The sequence below is a fragment of the Leptinotarsa decemlineata genome, unplaced genomic scaffold (assembly GCF_025532065.1).
Source record: "Leptinotarsa decemlineata unplaced genomic scaffold, Ldec_3_MD MMD2_tig00001064_RagTag_RagTag, whole genome shotgun sequence".
Taxonomy (NCBI): domain Eukaryota; kingdom Metazoa; phylum Arthropoda; class Insecta; order Coleoptera; family Chrysomelidae; genus Leptinotarsa; species Leptinotarsa decemlineata.
In genome coordinates, this window is record NW_027412558.1 from 6,994,349 (window position 1) to 7,022,325 (window position 27,977).

Here is a 27,977-nt window from a genome sequence, read left to right on the forward strand (position 1 = left end):
ACCTACATGAGAACCTAAATTTACAGTTCACAATGCGGATGTGCCAATTTAAAAACCGGAGAGTAAATTAAATCGATTTGATCATTTAACAGGTGGCACTTGCAATGTTTATGCTTGTGAATTTCCAAGAATTCTAAATAATTGAGTTTGCAACCCTTCCTTGCATAGTGCAGAATTTCCGTATCGTTTAGATTCGGAAACTTGTGGTTGCATGCCAAGGAATGGTTTGAAAATGTCGAATCATTTTTTTCCAGTCTGAAGGACCTTTCATGTTCAGCATACCGTTTTTGGAAATTTAGTCCGCATTGTCCCACACAAACACTATTACACTCCGGACACTTTGTAGCATTCGGAGATGCTACTTTTTGTTTTCCCTGTGTATATATAATTTCGAAGAAATCAGTTCGTGAGGATGCTTGTAGGTATTTTTAAATCAATTCAAAGTGCGACGACTTTCATTCAGAAAAAGTACTGAAAAGTGATAATGATTAAAAATATATTTCACTCAATCGTGATCGAATGAATGTGAAATGATTGAATTGAATATATGAATAGATCAACGCAACCAGGTCAGCTGTGGTAGAATTCAAATCAAGTATTTAGCTACTGTTTCTTCATAATTGTTTCCTTAAGATATTTTGGATATTCACCTATTGTTATATATTTCATACAGTCTTCTTAGATTTATTCGGCATTGTGTCCCATCATTTAAGATTTCTTTAAATCCTGAAGGAGTACTCCTATCTATCAGAGATGGCACCATTATACTCAGTCATGCTATCTGCGTAAGGCTAATAGTGCAAAAATGGCCGTAGAGGTGAATTCATGAAGCGAGTTCGTTTGCTGATAAAATTGCATATCTGCGAATATTGGAGGAAACTCAAAGTGCCACTCTGACAAGGTGTCTACTCACTTCCTTCAGATGAGTTTCGTGAAGAAGTATCATTTATGAAGATATAACACCTTCTGGTAGTTTTTTTGTCTACTACCGGCTCTCCAAATTTTTATTATTTGAATGAAGTCGAATACCAATATATTTCCACTTCATTTATTGGCGAATTCAAGGAATTATCAAGGAGTTTTTTGATATTTCAACCCTCCATCAGTGGGGGTTGTTACCGGTAAAGCTGGAAATGAAAATAAATCCCAATATTATTATTCCACCCCGGAGTTAACTGGATGAAATCATAATTTCGTTAGTTGGAGCTATGAAATCTTCTATCTTCCGAGAATCCTAATTAATAGATCGACCACTATACGGAAAGAAGGCGAACAACAGCCCGATCCTGATTCTCCTACCAGCACTATCTAGTCCAGAAATAACAGGCCAGATTTATTTTATTACCATTTTTTTATTACTTATCATATTCGACAAGAAAATATCATCAAGTGTAAACTAACACGCAGTACTGGGTGATTGCAAGAAATACTTACGCATTCAAATGTTTACTTTTACATAAAAGGTAACACCTTATAATACAATAAAAACTGTTATGTATATTTCCCAAACAAGCGAAATTATAACTGCCTACTTGGTCAAGATTCCTTTTGTTTTGCCCAGATTTATTTTCAGGATGCGCATATAAAGCATTTATTTTGAATAACTTCATTATTCAGATTTGTCGCCCTGGCTTGGTAAAACTAACGTTCTTATATAAATGCATTTAGCCAGGTGGCGCCCTCAATAAGTTTATATAACGTTCTCTTTAAGAAATACACTTAAATTCCTAGGACCTTTTTGTTCACCAAGACGAACAGCTGCCGGAGTTGCACTTTTTCCTGCCGCTGATAGGAGGAAAACGTCACAACTTAAGCTTATAAACTCCAGATTTTGGAAAAATCTGGAGTTTATAACACCACGTTTATTAACACCACGTACAAATATTCTGAAATGTTCACCTCTGCATAACATGCGTGTCAAATGCAATTCTGCAAGTTGTCAGCTCGACCTTTTTTACTGGTCTATCTGTGAGATTAGGTCTTTTTACTGCAGCTAATTCTATATGTTTTTTTTCATCTTATAACTTATTGTAATTGTATTTTATTGTGATTTGACTTATATCCCTGTTCTGTAGTTGTGTGTAATCTGTAGAACAGTGTATGAATGAATAAACAAATAAATACCCTAATATCCATGCACGATATATGTCCAACACATTCCTTTGATATCTTTAGAGCCTCAGCTAACTCGGCAAACTTCAATTAGCGGTCATTCAATATTATTTGGCGAGTTTTTTGAGGTTTTCGTCGGTAACAACCTTTTTGCATCGTCTATGATGCTCATTTCACCTCGTTTAAACTTGGGCAAATCATTTCTTAACGGTTGATTTTCCTGGTGCAAAGTCCAAATAATGTTCATCAAGTCAAGCCTCGGCTTCAACAGTATTTTTTTCCGCCAAGAAGCAATGCTTTATCAACATACGACATTCCTTTCAATCCGTTTTTTTAAAACTAACAAAAGTTGCTTCACTTGAAATGTTCTTTTCCAGAGGCAGTTGTGAAATTTGTACTCATGTCTTTTGAGAGTTAGGACTAACTAAAAATCATATGGATTTAATATTAGTAACGCCATTTGTATGTTGTCCTACGAACTCATCAGCCCAGTTACCACCATTTTAGACAACAGAAGTCCGAACTTGCAACAATCCCCAAGATACATTGTCAACCACTCTCAGAAGAAAGTGAAGGTTATTTAATATTCGTCCTATGACAGAAATCTGACTTCAATCAGTTATTCCTGATGACTCCTACGATGATTACTATGATGCTGTGTACGAAACTGCTACTTCCAACTGAAGGACGAATTTTTTACGCAAGATGAGGGGTTGCCAATGGGATCGCCACTTTCACCAGTTATAGCAAACACATATATGGAGTGGTTTGAAACTCTTGCTATTGAAGAAGCCCATAAAAAGCCCCGAGTCTGGTTGAGATACGTTGACGACACCTTCATAATACGGAACCACAAGAATGCAGAACTAGACACCTTCCTGAAGCACCTCAACAGCGTAAGACCTTTCATCACTCCCACATTGGAGAAGGAAGTCCACAACGAATTACCATTCCTAGATGTATTGGTGAAGAGGACCGACACTAAGTAGGAAACATCTGTACCGGAAACCCACTCACATGGGACAGTATCTGAACCACTAATCAGTTGAGAGAGGAATCATCAAGACCCTAGTAGACCGTGCTTTCTGGCTCTGTAACACGAAGGAAGGCGTCATCAAAAATGGTCTTCAACGGAACGGTTATTCCAAACTGATGGTCGAACTTGGTGATGTTGATGGTGGGCTTTGGCTAAAAGAGAGCAAGAGCCTCGCAACGAAGAGAAACCAACACAACCAGTGCTTGCACTTCCCTACACTGGAGGATTTTCGGAAAGGATGTGAAGAATTGGGCCCAAGTACAACATCAGAACCTGCTTCAGATCCGGAAACACTATCCGTAGCAGCCTCACAAAAACCATGCCACCTAACGCGTACTGCGATTCCAAGACATGCAATTACCTGATATCCTGTGAGGCCGCAAAATCCTATATCAGTGAAACTAAGAGATCATTGAAAGTCCGCATTGCCGAGCACAAGCACACATAGCGAAGAGAAATCGGAAAATCAGGAAGAGTAGAGCATGTTTGAATTCATCAACTTGAAATCAAGTGGTCTGAACCTGAGATCATCCACAAGAAGGAACACTGGTTTAGGAGGAAATTCAAATAAGCCGCATATATGTTGTCCAACAACGCATTCAGTCAAGCTAGTCTAAAAGATACGCAACATATGGAAACCCATAATCAAGCGGAAAACGGCCACCTCCCGCAATACGGTCAGCGTCCGCGAAACCGGTGAAGCGGAGGAAATAGGTGAAAGCACTCGAATGATCTATAAATAGTCATCTCTCGCAGGAATAACTCCAGTCATCATTCGAAGATGATTGTTGATACTAACAATCGAAACGTCGTAAAGTAACTTGGCTCGAAATCTTTTAATTTTTATGTCTTTTCAATTGTTCAATTTTCAATTGTTGCTTGTATTTTATTTTATTGTAATTTCAGTTCAGGGTTTTTTTGCTCAATATAATTTTTATTTTCAGCTTTTCTTGTTAATTTTATTGATTCTTTCAAGGATTTCAGATTATTTTATATCATATTAGACAGTGGAAGTGCGAACTTATGAAATACTCCAATCAGTTAATTCCAAAACTTACTGTACTGCCTTCTCAATGTCGCTCGACAACATGTTGATGTAACTTTCATCTTCAATGTGATCTAGATATTTATCAGACGCGAACTGACACACTTCTGACGTTGCTTCAGCTATATCAGGATCGGATTTCTGTTCATATTGGGTCGCTATTTTGCTAGAAATGACAGCAACTTGTTTAGCCACTTCTCTGCTTTCCAGAGGTATCTGAAATCATAATGAAAAGATGAAAAGCATATTGAACTGAAGAAACGCTAATTTCAGAGAAGGGTGATAACATCCCCCCTCATGATGCCATCTATGGGATCGTCAAAGAACTCAATAATTCCTAGAATTGATTTCTTTGTCGATCCCATAGATGGCGGGAGGAGTCATCGCCCAGTGACGTATCAGACGTGTTCAATATTTTCTAAATTTTGAAAATATATGAAAAAATCTTCAAAGTAAGCAACTTGTTTCTAATTTGAATTTCTCCTACGGTTGCCCATTTTGCCACTCTAGTAACAAAATCTCACTTTTTGATTAATTAATTAAATTCGTTTCGCTTATTTGATTGCATTTTGAAAAACTTTCCACTGACAATTTGCGCGTCAGAACTAACAAGCAATGTATGGAAGCTGACAGTTGACTTTTCATAACTGAGATCATACGTCTCCGGGTATAAAAAATACCTTTGATACGTCAGCTATCATTCTTGAAGATATATCAGCTAGTGTTACCAACCTCTTGAAACGAAATGCTGCTCTTTGTGTGAGACTCATTGAAAAGTTACAATTTTTTATCAAATATTCCTTTTTTTAATAAATTGATGGATGTAGCCGTTACAACGTGGTGGAAGATCATAATGAAAAGAGAAATGAAAATTTCTATGTTTTTTACCACTTTTATTTTATAAATTATTCCTTTTTTCGAAATAATCGGTTTTTTGAGCGGGAACTACACTGATTAAACGACCGGAAAGAATGTAAATATCTACCAAGTGCCAAATTTATTGGAACTATTCGTTCCCCACCCTCAGGCTCATACAAGCTAATAAGCCTGATGTAGTCCTTCTCGACCACCAAACCAAAACGATATTTGTCGTGGAGTTTTCAGCTCCTGGCGAGACGAATATCGTCAGAAAAGAGGAGGAAAAACGGATAAAATATCGAGATTTTCTCTTCGAACTCCGCAGACTCTATCCAGATCACTCTGTCAAGATGGTCGTTCTGATTATTGGAGTCCTTGGTGGAATGATGTCTTCTCTACTCTCGAATCTCAAAATCATACCGGCTTGCCGCACTAAGGCAGAAATCTTAGCCGCACAGATGCAGAAGGCTGTCATTCTTGGCTCACTGCGTTTGCTCAGGGCACACGATTCTCGGATCCAATGATCACTTACCCCACGGCGTGGGGAGTGGTCATTGGTTGATTATGCTGGCGCGCCCTCCCGAATGTATCGGGGCTTCGGGGAATAGGGCCTGACCAGCGCACACTACGGTGGAAAAAAAAAATAATACTAAAATCACGTCGGCGAGACAACACGCGTCTCGTATCCAATGTGTGATGGATTACAGGGCAGCCAACAGGCCTTTCACGCCCGCAGTGCGGCGAATAGCCGCCAATCTACGACGTATCCATCACACTTTGAGCCAAGGCGTGCTGCTGAACACCAAACAGCACTGCCTTGATAGGATACGAATGCTAGTGGCTGCTAAGAAGTCACTAGTGAGGCGAGCGAGAAGTATCGCGGAAAACCTTAGGTTCCGCGAGAAACCTTCTCGCTTATTCCAAGAGCCTCCACGTGTTGTGGATAATCCGCCGACCGCTGATCAGGTGGAATCCTTCTGAAAGGATATCTATGAACACCCGCAGCCACTCAACTTAGACACTCCAGCCCTAGCGCAGTTCGAAGCTTTCAACAGAGAGCTTCGACAGCCTGAGCCCAATGAACTGCGCAACCCGATAACCCCGGATGACGTTCGAAGGGCCCTCGTTGGTTCCAAGAACTTTGCTGCTCCAGGCCCAGATGGGCTGAACACTTATTGGTGGAAAAAACTACCAAGTACCCACCACCATCTGGCCAGAGTTTTCAACTCATGGCTCGACGGAGAGCAGCCGATTCCGGATTGGTTTGACGAGGGGCGGACCGTTCTTATCCCCAAAAGCGGAGATTTGTCGATTCCTAAGAATTACAGACCGATAACATGCTTGAATTCGTGTTATAAGTTGTTTACAAGCATCTTATACACACGAATACTCACCGCAGTAGACCGAGTGTTCGAACGGATATATGAGCAGAGAGGGTCGAAGAGAGGAGTCGCTGGATATAAAGAGAACCTGCTCATCGATAGATGTGTAACGCAGGACTCGATACAATATAAGCGTAACCTCTCTATGGCCTGGATCGATTACCGTAAGGCATTTGATACAATTTCGCATGAGCTCATCTTGCATTTGCTCAGATGCCTTGCGGTACCCGACAACATAGTGAGATGCATTGAACAACTGACACCACTTTGGCGAACTCGCTTCACCATAACATCTGGTCAAGCAAGAGTTCAAACAGGGTGGGTCACTTTCAGAAGGGGTGTATTTCAGGGTGATTCCCTCAGCCCCCTTCTATTCTGCATCTCACTATTGCCAGTATCCGTTGCGCTCAGAAAGACTCGAGGATATAACTGTGTCACCCCCGGAAACCGGAGGCACAAGGTCACCCATCTGTTTTATATGGATGATCTTAAACTTTATGCCTCTGGAGAGAAGGATCTCTATCAGTCCTTGAGGGTGGTGGAAGAGTACACGCATGCTATCGGTATGAAATTCGGGATAGACAAATGTGCAATGGTTCATCTCAAAAGAGGACGATGCGGGGACTACGGAGAGGATGTACAGCTCGTAGATGGAAGCATCCTACACCATCTGGATGCCGGAGAGACGTATACTTACCTCGGGGTGGAACAACGCCACTCACAAGAGGTAACTGCAGTGAAAAACTCTCTCCGCGGCAAGTATCAGCACAAACTTCGACAGATCTGGTCATCGGAACTGTCGGGGAAGAACAAAGTAGCTGCAACAAATATGCTTGCCGTTCCAATCTTACTCTACTCCTTTGGAGTAGTGAAGTGGACTCGGGAGGAGCTGTATCAACTCGACGTAAGGACCCGAAAAATGATGCATCTCTATAGGAGTTTGCATCCCAAATCGTCCGTTCCACGGTTGTACTTCCCCCGACAACAGGGAGGTCGTGGACTTTTGAGTTTGGAGTGTCTACATGACAGAATGGTACTGGATACAGCCTGTAAAGTCGTCAGGAGTTCGGATCCCCTTCTCTGCATGGTCCGTGACCATGAGAGAGCAGGAATTGGAGCATTTCTCCTTAGGGCAGCTGCTCGAGCAGCTGATGAACTCGGTATAGTTTTCGACTCTGAACGAGGTGACTACAACTCTGTCACCGAGTTGGAACCCGTTCAGCAAAAAGCTCAGATAAAAGCCGCAGAGATCACCTTACTTCTGCGGAGACACAGGGATAAGCCGATGCATGGGGTCTTCTTCAATAACATTGAAGACCTTGGCTTATCAAAGCGCCTGACGTTCGCTTTTCTCAGGTCGAGTGGGCTGAAGTCGGAAACTGAGGGGTTCATCATGGCTTGCCAGGATGGTGTCTTCAACACCTTAGTGTACCGCAGTCGCGTGATGGGTATAGAGGTTCCTGACACAAGGTGCAGGGCCTGCCGCGAGGCGCCCGAGACCCTAATGCACTTGCTATCAGCATGTCCAGCATATGCGGTCTCGGCCTATATCCATCGACATAACGCGGCCCTAAGAGTGCTATATTACCATCTACGGCACTCTTACGGTATTGACGAGACACCGGTGTTGCCCTACGCTCCGGGGGATATTGAATCCGTTGTGGGGAACGAGAAGTGCCAAATTTATTGGAACTATTCGTTCCCCACCCTCAGGCTCATACAAGCTAATAAGCCTGATGTAGTCCTTCTCGACCACCAAACCAAAACGATATTTGTCGTGGAGTTTTCAGCTCCTGGCGAGACGAATATCGTCAGAAAAGAGGAGGAAAAACGGATAAAATATCGAGATTTTCTCTTCGAACTCCGCAGACTCTATCCAGATCACTCTGTCAAGATGGTCGTTCTGATAATTGGAGTCCTTGGTGGAATGATGTCTTCTCTACTCTCGAATCTCAAAATCATACCGGCTTGCCGCACTAAGGCAGAAATCTTAGCCGCACAGATGCAGAAGGCTGTCATTCTTGGCTCACTGCGTTTGCTCAGGGCACATGATTCTCGGACCCAATGATCACTTACCCCACGGTGTGGGGAGTGGTCATTGGTTGATTATGCTGGCGCGCCCTCCCGAATGTATCGGGGCTTCGGGGGATAGGGTCTGACCAGCGCACACTATGGTGAAAAAAAAAAAAAAAATAATAATAATAATAATAATAATAATAATAATAATAATAATAATAATAATGTTTATTTCCAAAGAAAAAAGTTACAATTATATCAATAACAAATTGCTTGATTAAATTCAAATGTACCAAGTTAAATAACATCATTCAATACTCTACAAAAATTGCATTTTGAAATAAACAAACGAACCACTAAGGCTAAGAAGCCAGCGCGTGGTTATGGTACGTTATATTTTGTGACACAATTTAGTGTAATTGTTTGAAAATAATTTCTATATTTAAACAAACTATTGTAATAATGATATTCTATACTACATAAACAAAATAATTAAATGATCATAACATGAATAATTTTTTAAAAGTTGCGCGCCAATGTGTATGAGAACCATTTTTTGTAACAATGTCATTTTTGTATAGTTTTCCTATCTTTCAATGAATATTACCGCAGGGAATATCAGATTATGTATTTTTTTTCCTCTCTATTTCGTGAAGATACTGCTTTGTTTTTTTTTTGAATAAAACAATTGATGTTAAGTCTTTGATGTTCTTAGGGATATTGTTAAATATTCTGGTTCTCAGATGAGTATATCCTCTCTGACCAATAGTTTTGGTCAGAGAGGATTTGGTCTTTTTTTGCCCTTGTATCATAATTGTGGTCAATATTTCTCAAACGACTTTCATTTTTGTATTGATCTACCGCTACACGTAGAAAGTAGATTTGTCTGAGGTCCAGTATTCTACTTTCCGAATATAGTAGGGTCGATGAATACGTTTGACATTTATTAAAACAAATCTTTAGGAACTTTTTCTGCAAAATATCTAGATGATTCAAATAACTGCTGGCGACACCACCCCAACCTAGGATTCCATACGACAATCTAGACTCTATTAATGCATGGTACAGGATTTTCATTTGGTGGGTATTCAATATATCTTTAAAGTATATAAATTTAGAAATGATACTCCTCAGTGTACCTACAGTTTTTTTTATGTGAACATCCCATCTGATGTGTCTATCAATGTAAACACCTAAATATTTAACAAATTCTGAGGACTTTAATTGAATAATATCATCAGCATTTTTTATTTCAAGATAATTGAAATTTGGGATGTGGGATGAGTAACAAGCGAAAGGTAGGAACGAAGTTTTTTCAAAGTTCAGTGTTAATTTTTTTTGATTGAAACAATCTATAATTTTACTCATATCACTTTCGACTTTCTTTTTCAGATTTTCCCAGGATGCATCTTGATAGAATATTGCCGTGTCATCTGCGAAACTAATGATATCTCCGTTGATCTGTGAGGTGAGTATATTATTCATGTAGATAATAAAGAGTACCGGTCACAATACTGTGCCTTGCGGCACCCCATATTGTACTATTCTTTCTTCACTTAGTGTATTGTCAATTATCACCTGCTGCTTTCTGTTGTCCAGATAGCTTTCAAATAACTTGTGTACATTTCCTCTGAATCCTAGGTCTTGCAAAACCTTCAAAAGCTGTTTATGGTCAACAGTGTCGAATGCTTTTGCAAGATCCATAAAAACAGCTAGGGAATGTTTTTTGCTGTCCAGGCTGTTATATATTTTTGTTGTGAGCGCACAAATTGCATCATTTGTAGATTTTCCTTTAACGAATCCAAATTGTTTTTGAGATAGGAGTTTGTTTGTATCAAGATAACTGACTATTCTGACCTTCAATAGTTTTTCGAAAATTTTTGCGATATTACTGATTAGCGTAATGGGCCGGTAATTGAGAATTTCATCATTCTTCCCACTTTTGAATAGTGGCTTTATTATCCCAAGTTTGAGTATTACAGGCCATTCTCCATTTTCTATGATTTTGTTTATCAAAAACGTGAGAGGTTTTGAAACTTCGTTTTTGATTTCTTTCAGTAACTCTGTTCTTATTCCATCAAAACCGGGAGCTTTTTTGTCTTTCAAATCATTTATAATTGTGATTAATTCATTTTCTGTTACAGGTGAAAGAAATATTGAAGACTGTGTCTGCGTTCCTTTCAGCGGTGGAATTGCAGGCGCCCTAATTTTTTCAGCGAATTTTTTTCCTAACAATGTATAATGAGGAATCCTTGCTTTCAAAGAGGGAAAATGTTTCAGATCCTTTCTTTTCAGTTGATCTTCCATAGTTGTCATTTATTCTTGAATGCGTTTATTGCGCTAATCATCTCAATAATAGTTTTTCCTTTACCTTGGAGCTCCAAGTTATTGGTGTTTAAATGCAATGTGATGTATGTCAGAAATGCCAAATCAAACTTTCGTCCAGAAAAGATGTTATTTCGGGCAATAATTCTTGAAACCTTTTTAGGAATTTTCCGCGACTTAACCACCTGACGTGTGAAGAACTAAATCAGTGTGTTTAGCTAACTCACTATCTTCCAACTGCAATTTAAAGAGCCGTCGTTGCAAGCTACGTGCACGGATGAAATTCCCAATAATAGTTATTGCGATGCCCATAATCTCCTTCATGTTCAGAACTTTTGAACACAAAACTTGTTGATGTATAATGAAATGGAAGGAGAAAAATGAAGGGAAATCGTCATTAGCTCGACACAATGCCACAAAACCCTTTTTGTTTCCAGTCATTGCTGGTGCTTCATCGGTTGTAATGCACACTAGTTTATATATTGGTAGCTTGTAGTTTGTTGCAAAATTGAAGAAAACGTCACCGTCAAAAACTCTTCTTTAGCCGACATGTCATTGAATATCATTCGAATAAAAATACACAGTTGGGCAGTGGCCGTCATATCGATGGATTCATCGAACTGCAAAGAAAAATATGTACATTCCATGATATAATGTTTTAGTTTATCTGCCATGTCTTGACTCATGACATCAACACGCCTTGTGACAGTTGGACGAGATAACTGAAGTTCTCTAATAGCAGACATTATAATCTCTGTTTCATTTTTAAAATCTCCAAATAAAGTATCACCCGCTTCAATAAATGCTTCCTTTACAACCGATCCATCTTCAAATGTTTTCTTGTGTTTCGACAACATGTGAGATATTTTAAATGACGCGATCGTTGCAGCTTTTGATTGTTTAGTTGGTCTTGTGAATATGCTTTGTTCTTTTTTCATACAAGTTATCAAATCATGTACATTTCGTTTTCTCAATTCACTCTATGACGGAAAATCCTTCTCATAGTTTTTATGAAACGGTTTATGATGTCTCTCTACTCACGCTTAGGTATTGCAACTGACAAACGGCATATGAGACAAATGCACTTATTCTTTACTACACAAAAGAAACATTCCTCCTCCCAATCGTTATTAAAATGATACGTTTTACTTTTCTTCGCGGCACTTATTTTGTACTTTTTATTAATGAACTTTGTTTTGCTTTCACGTTACAACTCAGACTGACTCCTATTCCTGCAGGCACAATATTTATATCGGCGCGAACGAATTCTCCAATGTTCTCGCCAAACACGCCAGTTTCTAGAAAATTCGACGGGAATCGCCGCGACTTTTCTTTGACAAGTGCCGCGCGTTCCTTTGCCGGTAGCTGGGGGTTATTACGACGAAATAAAGTGATGAGGATGTTATTCTAGCTTAATTGTGGATCCAGTAAATTTTAGTAGTTTATTCATTTCAGTTTGTTCTAGTGACCTATCTACTAAAACAAAATCTCTGAATAGTTCTATATTGGATTTTTCTCGGGATCGACTCAAAAAACATCCCTGATGTAGATTATGTATATTCAAAGTAACCGATATAGTAATCTTAAAGCTATCGGCGAACTCAAAGGCCAAAGAAATCAATACAAAGGAATAATGCCGCTACGAATTAGTCCACGTGGACTGAAGAATTGGCGGTTCGTATTGGATAATTTTCACTAACCGAGTTTTATGATTGGCTGAAGAGTCATAAAATTAAATTTGAAGTCATGTTACGGTGACCAATAGAATGTGAGGATGGGTAGAAGAGTCGTGTTGTCAATGTACATTTGAGGAACTGATCGCGATTTGAGTGTTGAAATTCGATATTGCTGAAGTTATAATTACTTAAATTTTTTGTTATTTGTTTAAAATGTGGCGTCCTTGGACAATTACTAATAGTAATAACGAGTGTGATAACAAAGCAGACTTTTTCCTGTGTAGTGATTCTAATAGCGATGGTGAACAATGCGAAAAAGAGATACCAGTAAATAAGATTCGGGTGCATTAGGCTATTGAAACACAGAGAATATGTTTCTATGTATATAAGAATGTACATATCAAGTTTGGTTTCAGGGGAAAAACTACTACAAGCAACATCAGATTTGAACGAAATTCCTTTCTCAACTGTACGTGAAATAGTCAAAAACAAACCTTATGAACGCAAGACGCGATTTGATGCGGGATTACCAAAACTTTTAGATGTCCATCTGATAAAATCAGTAAAATAAACAATATACGACTGTTACAAAAGCAATGAGATTCATACAACTGAAATCATAAGGAAAAAATTGAATACTTCCGGCCATAACGTGAGCTGATGTGACAAAACTCTTCAGAATTGGATGAAGAAACTAGGATTTAGATTTAAAATAATAAACAAACGTCAAGCAGTTATGGAAAGCAGAAGAATAGTGGTATTGCGTAACAAATATGTACTTAATAAAAATATATGAATATAGACAAAAACAACGGCAAATTTTCTATTTGGACGAAACTTGGTATAACACTCACGACACAGTTACGAAAGGGTGGACTGATAGTTTGAGAATGTGTACGCCTAACATGCCTACAAACAAAGGATCACAACTAATCAATGTGCATTGCGGAGGAAGTAAAGGATGGGTTCCGAATTCTTTGAAATTACGTGGAAAAAATTTAAGGACTGCAATGTTGACCATCATAAGAATATGGAAGCTAATATTTTTGAGAAATGGTTTGAAAATACATCGATCACAAATTTGGATGCGAATAGTGTTATAGTTCTTGAAAACGATTCCTATCATTCGCGACAGCTCATCAAAGTACCTAATAAAAACTCGAGGAAAGATGAAATACAAAGTGTTTTAATGGATAACGATTTGTATTTTGAAGACAACTGTACCAAAAACCAACTACTTGCAGTTTTACAGATAAAAACATTTGAAAAAGTAAAAAAGTGTAAAATAAATGAACAAACAAACCAACAAACAGGGCAAACTGAATGAAACCGTTTAAAAAATCTCATTTTATTCATTTCAATGCATTTCATTCATCTGATATTTTGTTTTTGGGTTCTGATTTCAAATAGTTTCTTGCAGCGAAAGCTTTTATACAAAAATATCACAATAATCAACAAATAATGATGAAATCAAAGTACTCACATTTTTCAAAATATCTAATATTCTCTTATGATATTCTTTCATTGTAACTTCCGTTTCGTTATTTTTTGCCAATTTTGCCATTTCTTCTGTCAAAACATTGAGCATTTGCAAAAGATCATCAGTTCTATTCGACTTCATTAAACCAATAACAGATCGGTCTTTTTTGGCATCAAAATATTTTACTTCTATATCGTTGACGAGTTCTTTACTGGTGTGCACATTTTTCAGAGATGCAAATACCTGTTAATGTAAATGAAAAATAATTTCTATTGAATATTCTGTTGGATAAGCCTTCAAAACTTCTTGCCCACTTCACCAAATGTTGAGTTATTCTTAAGACAAGATGTTGGAGAACGAACAGCCGAGGATATCAGAAAGAAGCTGTGAGGACTGTGATAAAACATATATCGGTCAGACTAAGCGAGCCATCAAAATTCGCTTCAAAGGACATATCCGATTTCTGAGACAAGAATGATCAGGCCATGGAGAACGACTATGAAATAAATGGAACCAGTCTAAAATTTATGAGATTTTGCAGTTCTGGTTATTGGAAGAAGTGTTCCCGCATTCTGTTAACTAGAGTGAACAGTTTCAGAATGAAATAGATGTTCTTTAGTTTTTTCCATGATGAGATCCAGAGTACCACTGTTGCCAGCTAACCTGAAAGCTCACTCACCAAAAAAAGTACTGGGTTTTCGATCAATAAACAATGATTTGATTTTCATAAATCGATCATTTTCTCAGACACTAGCCGGAAAAAATAGTGTCACTGTGGGTTCGACAGTAATTGACCACACTTCACGATTAAATTCAACTTTATTTCACTACTACACTGTCGATATAACACAAAGACCCTATGAACTTTAGACGAATGTTCAAATGTCAATGGCTCTATCAGCTGCTGCTTACTTTGCGCTGCACTTTCCGAGCTAGACTGCCTCCCCTACGTCGAGATATTGCTTGAATATTTCAATGGACGTGATTGGAAGCCGGTGGAACAATTCTCGATTCAGATAGATCGTGAGAGAGACAAGTGAAGCAGTTAATCGAAGAAGACCAGCGTCAGCCGGCGTTATTTTTTCAAGGGGTAATTTTACAACTACTGTGAATCGCAAATACAGGTTTATCACTTACAATAACTGACATTTGTTTCTCATCTGTGAACTTATATTCGTCTATGATTTTGACTTTTACTGCGACATCCTCATTCAACATGATTGGCATTGCTTCGAGTGACGTTCCTGTAGCCAGCAGAAATTCTGAAAAAGGTACAGAAAATATACGCGTTGGTGAAACGCGCATTGAGTATTGGATTTCTGAGTGGGAAATGGGCTAGCTTTGGATTGAGTGATTATAATAAAAACAATGATAATGAATAGTAACAAATAAATTGAAACTCACCTGATTGATTACTCACACTATATAATTTGTAAGTTACATTTCCTGGTTTATGATTGCATTTAACATGAAATTGCGTTCTCGAAGCATATCCGCGTGGGGGATTCACTGAACATTCTCCCAATTTAGGACCTATATGAGTTGGAAACATGGCACGAATTTTACCTTTCTCGCCTGAAAACATTGAATGATTGAGTGATTTTTGCAAGCTTTCAATTATTTTATTAATCATAAAGATATACCGATAATAATGGTAGTAAGTGAAAGTTAGGCCACAACCTATTTAGAAGTATCTAAATAGGCTGTGGCCTATTTATCCAATGGAAAGTATATGTGATGTAATTCGCTTTCAACATCGGAGATGTAATCATATTTGATGAGAATAGTCACGCATACGGTGAATATATCACAAAATAACCATTAAATAGGTTCAAATCTGAATGATAACGAGGCAATCTGAGTACCTACAGTATGTCCATGTTTTTCCATAATCCTATCGCGGTTTATGGATTTTAATAATGGAATAGAGATCAATTTTCAGCATATCGCCGTGAAATGAATGTTCCGTCTCTCATCTCTTCTCGAGGGCATGTGTGGGCACTTTTCATACTGAACATTGTGGTATGGGGCATTGCCTATAAACAATACGCTTTTTTCTGGCAGATTGGGAATCAACATTCCTTGCAACCACTTGCCGTAATTCATTTCGCTATGATAGTCGCCTGATTTTGGGTTGGATTTAAATTTAAATATGAATTTTTAACAAATCCATTTTCTCCTCCAGCATTGACAATTATAAGTCTCTGCCCTTTTGAAATTGGTGCAAGCAACACTTCCTTCAAATCATCATTCCAACTCTTTTCATGTGTATGTTTCATCCATATAAATTATTGTTCAACCTTCTTCACAGTATTTCTTCATGTCTCTGAGATAATTTATTCGCAACTGCTGAATCGCCAGTTTTTCTATGAGCAATTTTCAATTTATTTTCATTTTTTCACGTCTGAACCATATTTCTTTCATTACTTTCCTCAGAGACTCATAAGATCCCTTGTAAACATTCTCGTCAACGAATTTTTTATGTATGCGGCGTAAGGTGGGAATTTGTTTCTCAGTAATGTAATAATTGATTGAATATCGAACAAGAAGGCCCTTGTCATAATCATCAAAATCTGATTTGGATGATTTTCTATGTCTTTTCTATTAGGCGTTGAGAACGAGAATCACTCACCATTTTCAATTGTTTTCATTTCACGACTTATTCTCTTAACGCTACCCAAACTTACACCAGCCAATTTTGCACAACTTTTTTCAGGTCCATGCTTATGCCATTATCAGCTTCTCGTTGCATAAAAAAGTACATTAGCAATACTTCTCTCGTTTGACCACACATAACTGATCGTTTAAATTTCGATTCAAATGCCATTTTCTTAGAGCACCGACTTTTGTCGCATAGTATACTTCATCGAAGTGGACACTACAAGACTGAGCACTGATCGTCTTTAAAGGTTTTCTACCACGCGCCTCTTAGAGGAGATCCTAAGCCAATATTTCGAAGTCTAGATTTGACAGGCTATAATGATATTCATTCGCTGATTTGGTTTTATCCCAACCATACCAATCCTCTCAAATTGAAAGGGGTATATTCTTTATCATATTTCAGAAGGTATGTGTGAATTTTTGCTGAGACTTTCAATATCAGTTCTTTTATTCATTGAATGTTCTTCCTGATTGATATGTATCATTTCCAAAAATATTATTTGTTGTATTTATTTCTCAATATATATGGGTTTTCAAAATTCATTTTATGATCCTCCGAATTAACATGTTCTGTTAATGCACAAGAATTAACATTTCGTCCACAGTCGCTCTTATGGAAATGATGCGACTGCTCAGAGGTCTAGATGTTTGTCCTATATATATTTTAGAACAATCTATATATACAGGGCTATTCAAATTCGTTTCTGTACATGGGGATCTCGTAAACGATAAGAGATAGAACGTCGGTTAAAGTTGCGTATTTTAAAGACATATTCAATGATGTAAAAAAATCGTTTGGTTCTGGAGATATACAGGAAAAACAAAAAAATCCCAAATTATTTTTTTGCCTATATCTTCTCTATTCGCAGACATATTGAAAACCTGTCCACATTTTGCTATTGGCACTTGATGTGGGCTATCCGAATATGTCCATGAATCTTTTGAAAAGGGTGTCATCTGACTTGAGCCACCCCAATCTTTGAATTTTTAAATACGGACCTGTATTTTTGTTGTAGTTTTTGGATCGTTGATGTTCACTTCATACTGAGGAATGTATTTCATATTTGGGAATTATTTGATTATAATTGAGTGAATTATTTCCTTTAAAATTACGGTCTTGAAAATTGGTTGACTGAGTTGAATAAAAACATAATAGCAACTTTCACGTCTCCCTATGTATCGTAGAGTTTTTCGAGAGTTGTTTTTCATTTTTAAGTACCTATTTATATTTTTTCATATTTCCATTGCTCTGAGCGTTTTCTACAATGAACTTCGGATAAGAAAACCTTTTATGATTATCTGAAACATATCTACAACAAAAATATATTATATGTATTTTTATAGGCAGAAAAAAATGATAGCAATAATAACTTGAAAAAAAATAAAAACTGAAATGAGTTAATTTATATACTTATATAAAAAAATTAATGGCCCAATAAATGTTCGAATTGGAGTCCTTCCATTTCGAGACAAATACTGGGCTAATATAATGGCCTGCAAGATCACCAGATCTTACTATTCTGGACTATTTTCCATGGGATCAATGAAAAATAGGATTTACGCTGGCAAAGAGATAGAAAATGTCGAAGACTCGAGATTGAGGATTTTGAATGATTTCGCAACAATGCAGCAAATAAGTATGTTAAGGGCAATGAATAATTTGAAAAACCGAGTTAAAAAATGTCTCGAAATGGAAAAACTCCAATTTGAACATTTATTGCGCCTTTAATTTTTTTGTCCATATAAATTACTTCATTTCGATTTTTAATTACAATTAGTGTTCGTTTCAGATGTTATTATTGCTATCATTTCTCTTTCTGCTTATTAAAACACAAATAATATATTTTTGATGTAGATATATTTCAGATAATCATAAAAGGATTTCCTATTCGAAGTTCATTGTAGAAAACGCTCAGTGCAATAAAAAAAATATGAATGACAAAAAAAACTCTCTAAAAACTCTAAGGTACATAGGGAGACGTATAGTTGCTATTGTGTTTTTATTCAAGTCAGTCAATCAATTTCCAGGTCCGTAATTCAAAAGGAATAATTCACAAAATTATAATCAAATATTACCCAAACATCCCGTAATATAAAATTCAATTTAATTTCTTAGTATGAAGTGGACGTCGACGATACAAAAAATACAACAAAAAATACAAAAATATCCAAAAATATCAAAGGATAAAAACATTTTCTTTTGTAATTTTATACCCACACACCAAGTTTCAAACCCATAATAAGTATTTTATATTTTCACTATTTTTCCGCATTCCTGCTTTTTCTACTTATCAAAATTTAAGCACACCTGTACTAAATCATTTATTTTAACTAAACTTGTCACTGAATTTCTTTTTTTGTAATATGATAATATTTTAAGAGCCTCTTTGATGTTAAAAACAAATTTTGAAAAATAAAAGTTGTCAAACTTGATGCAAAGTTCATCTAGTTTCCACGGGGCTTTCCAAACTATACAGTACTTGAATTTTTTAATGAGCAAATGGCCTCACAATATGAATTAGAACAAAACGGAACATTAGGAAACAATATCTTAGAGTGTTTATTATTTTTTTAACAAAAAATACAGTGGAATTTAATCTTAATTAAAAGGAACTGAAAATAAACATGTACCTATACCTAATAGCAAAAAAACCCGAAAAAAAGACTCACGACATTAAATACACTACATTTCTGTATGTCTTCCATCGCGTTCTATGCAGATAATTGTACTTCTTGATACATCTTTTATTGAGTTGCTGATACTCACAGGGTTTATATTTAAAATAGAGTTTCTAATAACAGTTTCTAGGTGATTCACGTCACGAAAAGGTCTTTATTTATAAACGATTCATTTTAAGTAACCCCACAAGAAAAAATCTAGTGGGGTTAAATGTGGCGACCTAGGCGGCCATATTTGCTCCATATTTCGCCCAATAACTTTGCCCCTAAACATTTCTAATAGTTTCTCTTTGACTTGTCTTGAACTATGAATAGGAGCCCCGTCACATTGATACCACAGACTGTGTCTTATTTCAACCGGCATATTGTCCACTATATCACTGATCTCAGTATTTAGAAATTGCAAATAATCCTGAGAAGTTGAATTGAGTCTAAAAAAGAATGGTCCCATTACCTGATTATTTAAAACACCGCACCACACATTTGTTTTAAATGAATATTGGTCCCGACATTCTATCACAAAATGAGGATTTTCCTGAGCCCACCACCTACAATTCTGGGAACTGACTACGCCGTTCGATGTGAAGGTAGCTTCGTCGGTCCATAGGATTTTGTAAGGAAATTTTCTGTTTAATTCTACTTCTCCTTGGTACCAGAAAGAGAAATCTAGTCGAACATCGAAATCTCTTTTCTTTAAGGTATTTATAAATTTGGGTTTGTAGGGTTTGAATTTATTTTTATGTAAAATTGCTCTTACGCTTTCTCTTTTAACGCCAGTTCTATCTACAATATTGGTAATACTTGATTTTCCCTGTTCGATAACATCCAGGCAGACAGCCAACTGAACCTCATCATTATTGCGTGATGGATTATGACGTTTTTTAAAAGTATTTTCAACTGAACCAGTCAGTTTGAATTTTTTTAAAATTCTACTTACAGTGGATTGCTGTACATGTCTACCAGGATGTCTTGCGTTGAAAATATCAGCCACTTGTCGATGCAATGTGTTTTCACCACAAATTAGCACAATTTCAATTTTTTCTTGTAGAGATAACATATTATTTTAATTTTCATACATTACATTGAACTAACGGGCATTAATTCATTCAGTGACAGTGACGTTTTCTAAAACACATTATGTAGTTTCATATTTTTTCACAGCCTACCCAATTTTTTTAAATTAGTGTTGTTAGCGGAGTAGGTAAATGTAAATACTATGAGTTTTTTTCTTTCATTGAATGGGCTTCAAGAATCACGAAATGATGTTTCCTAATGTTCCGTTTTGTTCTAATTCATATTGTGAGGCCATTTGCTCATTAAAAAACTCAAGTACTGTATAGTTTTGAAAGCCCCGTTGAAACTAGATTAACTTTGCATCAAGTTTGACAACTTTTATTTTTCAAAATTTGTTTTTAACATCAAAGAGGCTCTTAAAATATTATTATATTACAAAAAAAGAAATTCGGTGACGAGTTTAGTTAAAATGAATAAATGATTTAATACAGGTGTGCTTAAATTTTGATAAGTAGAAAAAGCAGGAGTGCAGAAAAATACTGAAAATATAAAATACTTATTATGGGTTTGAAACTTGGTGTGTGGGTATAAAATTACAAAAAATGTTTTTATCCATTGATATTTTTGGATATTTTGAAGAATAATGTCATTTTTCGATGTTTCTTTTTTTAAATGTCAATTTTGACAGGAAATCACGTGACCTATTTTGTAGACGCCATTTGACATCATTTCTTAAGCAAAATCTACTGCCAAAATCAAAGTTCACATAAAACGATAAATAAAAAATTTTCCCATTTGATGCGGACTTTATATATATATATATATATGTAATATTTCTTCTAAGAAAAAAACCGGGAACTATAATAATACAGCCATATCGTAGCTAAAACTTCAAATTTGAATGTCACGAATCATTTGGTTCATAAACAATAAAATTATAAAGGATAAAATTTTAATTGTTGCAAGTGTACCCAGTCTTCCCTATGAAATTAATTAAAATAGTTCATACTAATTAGGGAAATTTGACTGATAAAGAACTCTTACCTAGAAGACTGAATCCAACAGTATACGTTTTACCAGTTTGAAAAGCATTTTTTTTAATAGTGAATTTACCCTGATCTCTACCAAGTGTAAATTTATCATAGTCAAAGTCCGGAACTTCAACGCTCCAACGAAACGTTTGGTTTGTCTGGATCTGTTCGCAATTCAATTTACAATAGGCTTCCAAAACCATATCCTTCTCGATGTCAACTATTGGACTCAAAGGTGGACAGTTGCTCCAACATCTAAAAGAAGTGGTTGGGATTGCCGAGAATTAAAAAAATGTGCTCGGTAACTTGTCGAACCTATTTGATAATTTCGCATACCAAAATACGAGCTGAGAATCAAAAAATCACCTATTTCTAGCAGTTTTTCTTCTTGAATTCGTCTCATTCTTGAACAAAGTGTAAAGCTTTGATACTGTTAATCATGAAATTTTGTTGAACAAATTATTCGATATTGGTATTAGATGCAATGCATTTTTATGGTTTCGAAATCATTCAAGTGATGAGAAGCAATGTGTGTCTCCACTTCGTTTGGGGAGAACTGCAGGGATCTATATCAGGACTTCTAATCTTTTTCTTCCATAAAATAATAATAATACGTCCCAATTCGCCATGAAAAGTACAATTGAAACGGACCGCTGCTGATCAACGTCCGGTGGTCGAAGAGCATCCAATTGTCTTGAATCAGGTCCACAAATACTGTCGCAATAAAAAATTTCTGACATGATCAGTGACTCGCATAGTCAAAGTTTTTGAGCTTGTGTTGAGCAAATCACGATTTTGAAACAATTTCCTGAGAACTTTATGAAGAGTTTGGTTCAGATAGTTGATATGTTTAGCGAAGCAAAGTTCTGGATCAAACCACAATCCTGAATTTTTTTTCTCGATCTCGAAGGGAAGTATTTCATTTTCGATGCGGACTTGAAAAGAGTGGAGTTGGTGAGCTCTCTGTGCATCTTAAGTCCAAACATCATTATTGCAGATTTATAAGAATTGAGCTTGACCGTATGACCTAAACAGCGGAACTGCAATACTTTTCTCGAAGCGCGTTTCAATAACTAAGTTGACCATTTCAGGAGATGAACTAAACTAATTGAGAAACAGAAGTGAAAGGCATGATCAATTGTCTAATTTTGAAGAAAAGGACACATTTTAGCCACCAAAGCATTGAAGCAAGTTAAAATTCTCGGCTCATTTTTTGATAAGCAAAATTATCGAATACCCCAAGTTACTTAGTAGAAGTAAATAAACATGGTGAACTAAGAAATTCTCTCTTTCCGGTTTCGTTGGTGTATCAGTAACATATATGTCTCTTACGAAGCTATATAAAAATATACTAACCGCCAACTCAGTACTGGTTTGGTTCTCTTTCTGGATTCGATAATTTGGCTCATTTTCTGCCAGTCTGTCTGTTCGCTTTCAGCAGAAGCGTACTCAATCGGAACCATCAATAGAACATCTGGAACACAAGCAGAAATCAATGTTACAGAATGTATACTTTCTAACGCCCTTATTCAATTTCAAGATGGCTAATGGAGTTTTTCACTATAAATAAAATCAAATAACTGATTATGAAAACATACTACAATTTTACTCAAAGGATGAATGAGACTCACTATGAAGTTTTCGAAACCTGTCGAAATTTACATAACAAAACATCATAGTTCTCAAAAATACTTCCCCCTAACGCCAAAAGTAATGAGCTGAGAACTCCCCAAAACTTAAAAGTTCATTCATGATTGTTTTAATGTGGCAAGCTTTTCCATCCACTTGATGGATAGCTACTTATCCGAGTGGAATCTATCAAATGTGGCTTAAAAATATTAAAAAGATAATTACAGTTCCATTATTGGTCATAAAATGTATTTCTAAGTGTGAAAAGTTATGTCCTGGTGTACAATTCTACCAATTCACAAGTAGAATCACTTGATTCCTATTTGCTCTAAAGTGACTGGTCCCCATAATGTAACATTGATGGAGATTAACTATTGGGGGAAACAATGGTTCAAACGGAAACTCAAAGAAGTTACGTTACAATAGTAACAGTAACTATGTTGAAGAATAAAAAACTGGAACCTCTGCTATGTGTTTATTCCATTATTTAAATTTGATACTTCAGAGATAGTTTGCCTATACATCGATTTTGCTGATGTATACTATTGATTTCCAATATGTCTTATCACAATGATGTCGCTGGAATTGCGGAGCCTGCTTCTCAGAAGCTTGGAGAATGTTCCGAACCAGAAAACTGTACACACTTTTGATGCTTTATAAAGCTCAGATCAGACCTTCTTTGGAGTATTGTTGTCATGTATGAAGCTCGGCCCACAAGTATACCCAGAAGCTGCTGTATTTCAGACACAAAAAAGCCATCCACTTGCAACCTTGATAGTCTGGAACATCGAAGAAAGGTTGGCGATTTGTCTCTTTTATAGATACTTTCACGGTAGGTGTTTGAGTGACTTGGCACATTTAATTCCAACAAGAGCGGTAGGGGAGACCGGGGCTGGTTGGTACGCTTTTCAAATTGAAACCCCTCTAATTTTTTTATTGATAGATAGTGAGAAAATACATTTGATTTCCAGATTACTGTTGTTTTGTTTATATAAATTTCAAATTACATATTGTTTGGACCTATCCTTAATCCAGAATTAAATTTTTTCCTTAAGGATGCAAGTGTACCAAGCAACCCCGTATTTGTGGATAGTTGGTATATACATTGGGGTTGGTTGGTCAAGGCGAAAACTGAGAAAATGAATATTGTTTTTATTTTTTTATGTAAGAATGTAATGGTAATACAAAAGAAAACGGTGCCTATTCGTAAAAAAAGTGAATAATCTAGTCAGAACCATCCGAATCACAATTATGATAAACGTAGAACAAGCCCGCATCTGCGCATTTTTCTTGTTAGGCAAACTATTTGACCAGGGTTCAACGCAGAGCAGGCAGAAGGTTTCTTCATCACTGCTTGAATCGTCTTTAATTTTCGAATTCTTCGCATTTGCTTGTTTTTTCGTGTTCTTGTTGGTTTTGCCAAAGACCTGTTTTTTTATCGATCATGTTTTATTTTCTTTTTTTCTTCTTATAATGCATCTTTAATAGGCGTATATGTCAAGATTTCAGATTTTATTTTGTGCGACCCCGTTGCACTTAGTTTCTGCGGCTTTTGGGCACGGCTTCAAATTTTCGAGATCTGTAAAACTACATGTTGCTACCTTGTTAGATGACTGGAGACACTGAGAATTCTGGGGCGTGGGCGTCTTACTATCTGCAATTCTGCTTGGTCCAGCTTCTTGCACGTCTTCATGGGGATTAGTCTCTGTGTCGACACAGTTTAAAGCCTCTTCGATGGGTGTAATTTGACCAAGTTCAGGTAGATTTGCTTTAACTCCCAATACTTCACCAGAATTTAAGTTTTGCTCAATATCTTGCGAATCTTGTTCGGGATCTGGTCTATCTGTAACATAAGCAGCCATAAATTCACTGTCTAGAAAAATATCCCTATCAAATGGATAAATTCCGAAAACCTGGAATACAGCTGTGATGTTGTTTGGAGTTGCCGCTAATACGTGCAATACGAACAATACTGGGTATGTCATAAATGGTCATCGTTGCATTCAGACGATTAGTCATCCAAGAATCACAAGCACTATTGACATACTGCTTCAACGGTCCATACACACTGCGATCCAGAGGTTGGAGCTTATGGCTACAGTGAGGCGGAAAGGATAACACTGTTAAGCCGTGATCTTTGCAGATATTTGGTGTTTCGGGAGATAAATGCGAATCAAGGTTGTCTATCAGAAGCAATACAGGGTTTTCTTTAGACGCCTTGGAGTATTGAATAAAATGCTGGATATATTGTATAAAATTAACTTCTTTCATCCAGCCTGATAGATTGGCACTTTCATCGCTTCCAGGCAGTGCATCTCTGAAAAAATTAGGCTCAAAATGAACACCAGGAAATATAAAGAAAGGTGGCACAGCTTTTCCAGCAGCTGAAACAGCACACGCCAAAATTACAAGCGTACCGCGTTCTGCCGAAGTAACTCTTCCCACTCGTTTGACACCACGTCTATCCACAATTCGGTCAGGTCTCTGAACTGTAGTGATCCCTGTTTTGTCCATATTCCAGATGTCCACAGGACTGAAGTTATACCTTTTAAGAACAATTTTTAGATTGCTGAAAAATCTGTCTGAATTTGTTTTATTGAAGCTCGTGGCTCTAGACAGACTGGTGGCTTCAGGTGTCCTTACAGCCAATCTAGCATTTCGCTTCAAAAATGATGTAAACCAGTCGGGGCCTGCATCTCATTTTTCTTTCAGCTATTTGGAACCGTCAGGTGCAAAGAAGTTGCATATAAATAAGCTAATCTTTTCACTTCTCTTGGCATAAGCCCGTAGTAAATATCGGCAGCTTTTTTATGTAATCTATGAGATTGGACTCTTGAAGCTCGGTGAAAATCTGAAACCGAAAATTTTAGTAGAAACTAGATCATCAAGTATATTTTTTTAAAAACCTACCTGTCTATTTTTTATTTTATTGTAGTTCCTCTAGTGTAAACTTGAAGCAATATCTTCTTAATGTGTTTAATGAAATTTCGAAGTCACTGGCAGCAGATCTAAGAGATTTCTCTTCCAATTTTACGACTCTGACCAGTCTTAGCATAATATCCGGGGGTGTTTTGCCTCTTTCCGATTTTCTTTTGAACGTACGCATTTAAATGAAGGTTTCCTAAAAAGGCCAGCTAGTAGCAAAACAAAAAAAACCTAAAGCTAGCCCCCGTGGTTGTTCGGTACACTGTACCAATCAGCCCCTTGCAGTTTGTACCAACCATCCCCAATGCATTTTTTTACATTAGAAATGTCAAAACTAAAGGTCAAAACATTATAAGCAATAAAACTGATATTACAAATATTTCTAACTCATAAATATTTACTTACGGGTGACAAAACCACGTGCACCAAGTAAAACTAAAAAACGCCCACACATCAACGATAACTGTCTTCAACTGGCGCGTATTCAAAGACTTTCCGATAGATGCGAACAACGCTGGTGTTAACCGAACGGATTCCGAAATTTTACGAATGTACCAACCAACACCTGTGCCCAGCCAACCCCGTTCTCCCCTGTATATCAGAAATACGCGACGTACTGTAGCTGCTCATCGTTTTGATATACACATTTTGGTATATCCTTGAGCGCTCTCGGTGATTCGGTTTTTATCTCTTCAATCAACACAAAAAGCCTTCTCTTCATGGGTCTCTCCAATCTTGGAAACAAGAAAATGTCGAAGGGGGTCGAATCCGGTGAATGTGGTGGCTGAAACTTGATTAAAGTGTTGTTTTTGGCCAAAAAATTACTTACAAGCAGGTGCAGCATCGTGATGCGAAAGCCATGAATTGTTTTCAACAATATCGAACGTTTTTTTGTATTGCTTTCCTCAAGCCATGCATAACTTCAAGATAATATTCTTTGTTGACCGTACGACCATGTGGCAACAACTTCTTATGCAGTACCTCACGATAATCGAAGAAAACGGTTGGCAAAACTTTGACAGTTGATCAAACTTGGCGTGCTTTTTTCGGTCGACGATTCTCCATGAAAATTTTCATCACTTTCTCGATATTTTCATAGGTTGTTGCTATGTGTCCAGAGCGTGCGTTGTCATTCACATCTTCTAGAACTACTGTGTAGAAATTATTGTGAATCAAACTAGAATCATCGTTTGCCACTGATGAAATTTTAATCGTTTCTGAACACTCATTATCAGTTTTTCCACAAAATTTGTTGCAAATGTTTTGATCCATTTTTTTATAGCAGCTGAAACTGCGAAGAGATGTGCGACACACATTCAATTTTCTGTCCAAATGTTTTTGCACTACACTAACTGAAATGGAATGTTGAAATTCACCAATAAAACTGAAACTTTGAACCTCTAAACAATTCCGTGGCTTTCAGAAATTTCGAGATTCTCAGCAGAATTTTTTGCTTTTTGTATATCTTGAATTACGAAGTCATGTTTAATCGACATAAACAGACTTCAATCATAAAGTAACTTCACCCAGATTTTCTTCCCATGGAAATATTTTTATTATTGAGCATGATTGATAAATTAGGAGAGGAGTAACAGTTTAGTACCTACGTGAATGATTAAATTAATCAAATTATTCCACTCACCTATGATAAATATAAAGTTCAAAATATCCATACTCTTCCGCAATATTATTTCCATAGTCAATTTAAATTCACTTTGACGTTTTGAAGTGATATCGAATAAATATCTGACTTTTGTGGCAGTGACAATTAATTTCTATAATACTGTACCTTCATATATAGAGGATTCTCTTTCAGACACAAAATTTTTACAGGCGGTTTTGAGAAACTATTCCAAAACATTCGCGTACATACCCACATAGCAATAGATATTCCAGGTATATTTCATGAATATACATTTAAGGATATTGTATTATGCTATGAATATGCCATGGATATATATATCTCCTGGAGAATATTCCCTGGAAGTGCTCCTGGCGAACCTTTGATATATTTTAAGAATATTCCTTGGGAATATTCTTGGAATATCTTATAATATTCTTAGAATATCTAAAGTATATTCTATTAAGAATATTCCAGGAATAGAACC

At 36.7% G+C, this 27,977-nt stretch overlaps 1 protein-coding gene across 5 annotated transcripts in view; it reads right to left on the minus strand.

Annotated features, from left to right (window-relative positions):
• The window catches only part of LOC111518244 (polycystin-1-like protein 2), a 94,047-nt gene extending 66,405 nt beyond the window's left edge, over window positions 1-27,642 (minus strand). For 3 of the 5 annotated variants that reach the window (XM_074175598.1, XM_023174641.2, XM_074175600.1), the window contains exons 1-7: window positions 27,512-27,642; window positions 22,672-22,789; window positions 21,329-21,570; window positions 15,335-15,505; window positions 15,068-15,192; window positions 13,934-14,173; window positions 4,207-4,409 (exon numbers count right to left, since the gene is read on the minus strand). In XM_074175598.1, the coding sequence (XP_074031699.1) occupies window positions 4,207-4,409; window positions 13,934-14,173; window positions 15,068-15,192; window positions 15,335-15,505; window positions 21,329-21,570; window positions 22,672-22,789; window positions 27,512-27,566 (1,154 nt within the window). In that variant the 5' untranslated portion in view covers window positions 27,567-27,642. Of the gene's footprint in view, window positions 1-4,206; window positions 4,410-13,933; window positions 14,174-15,067; window positions 15,193-15,334; window positions 15,506-21,328; window positions 21,571-22,671; window positions 22,790-26,274; window positions 26,339-27,511 lie in introns of those variants that run through there. The other 2 variants (XM_074175597.1, XM_074175599.1) reach the window with 2 other exon arrangements.
• Window positions 27,643-27,977: the final 335 nt, after the last annotated feature.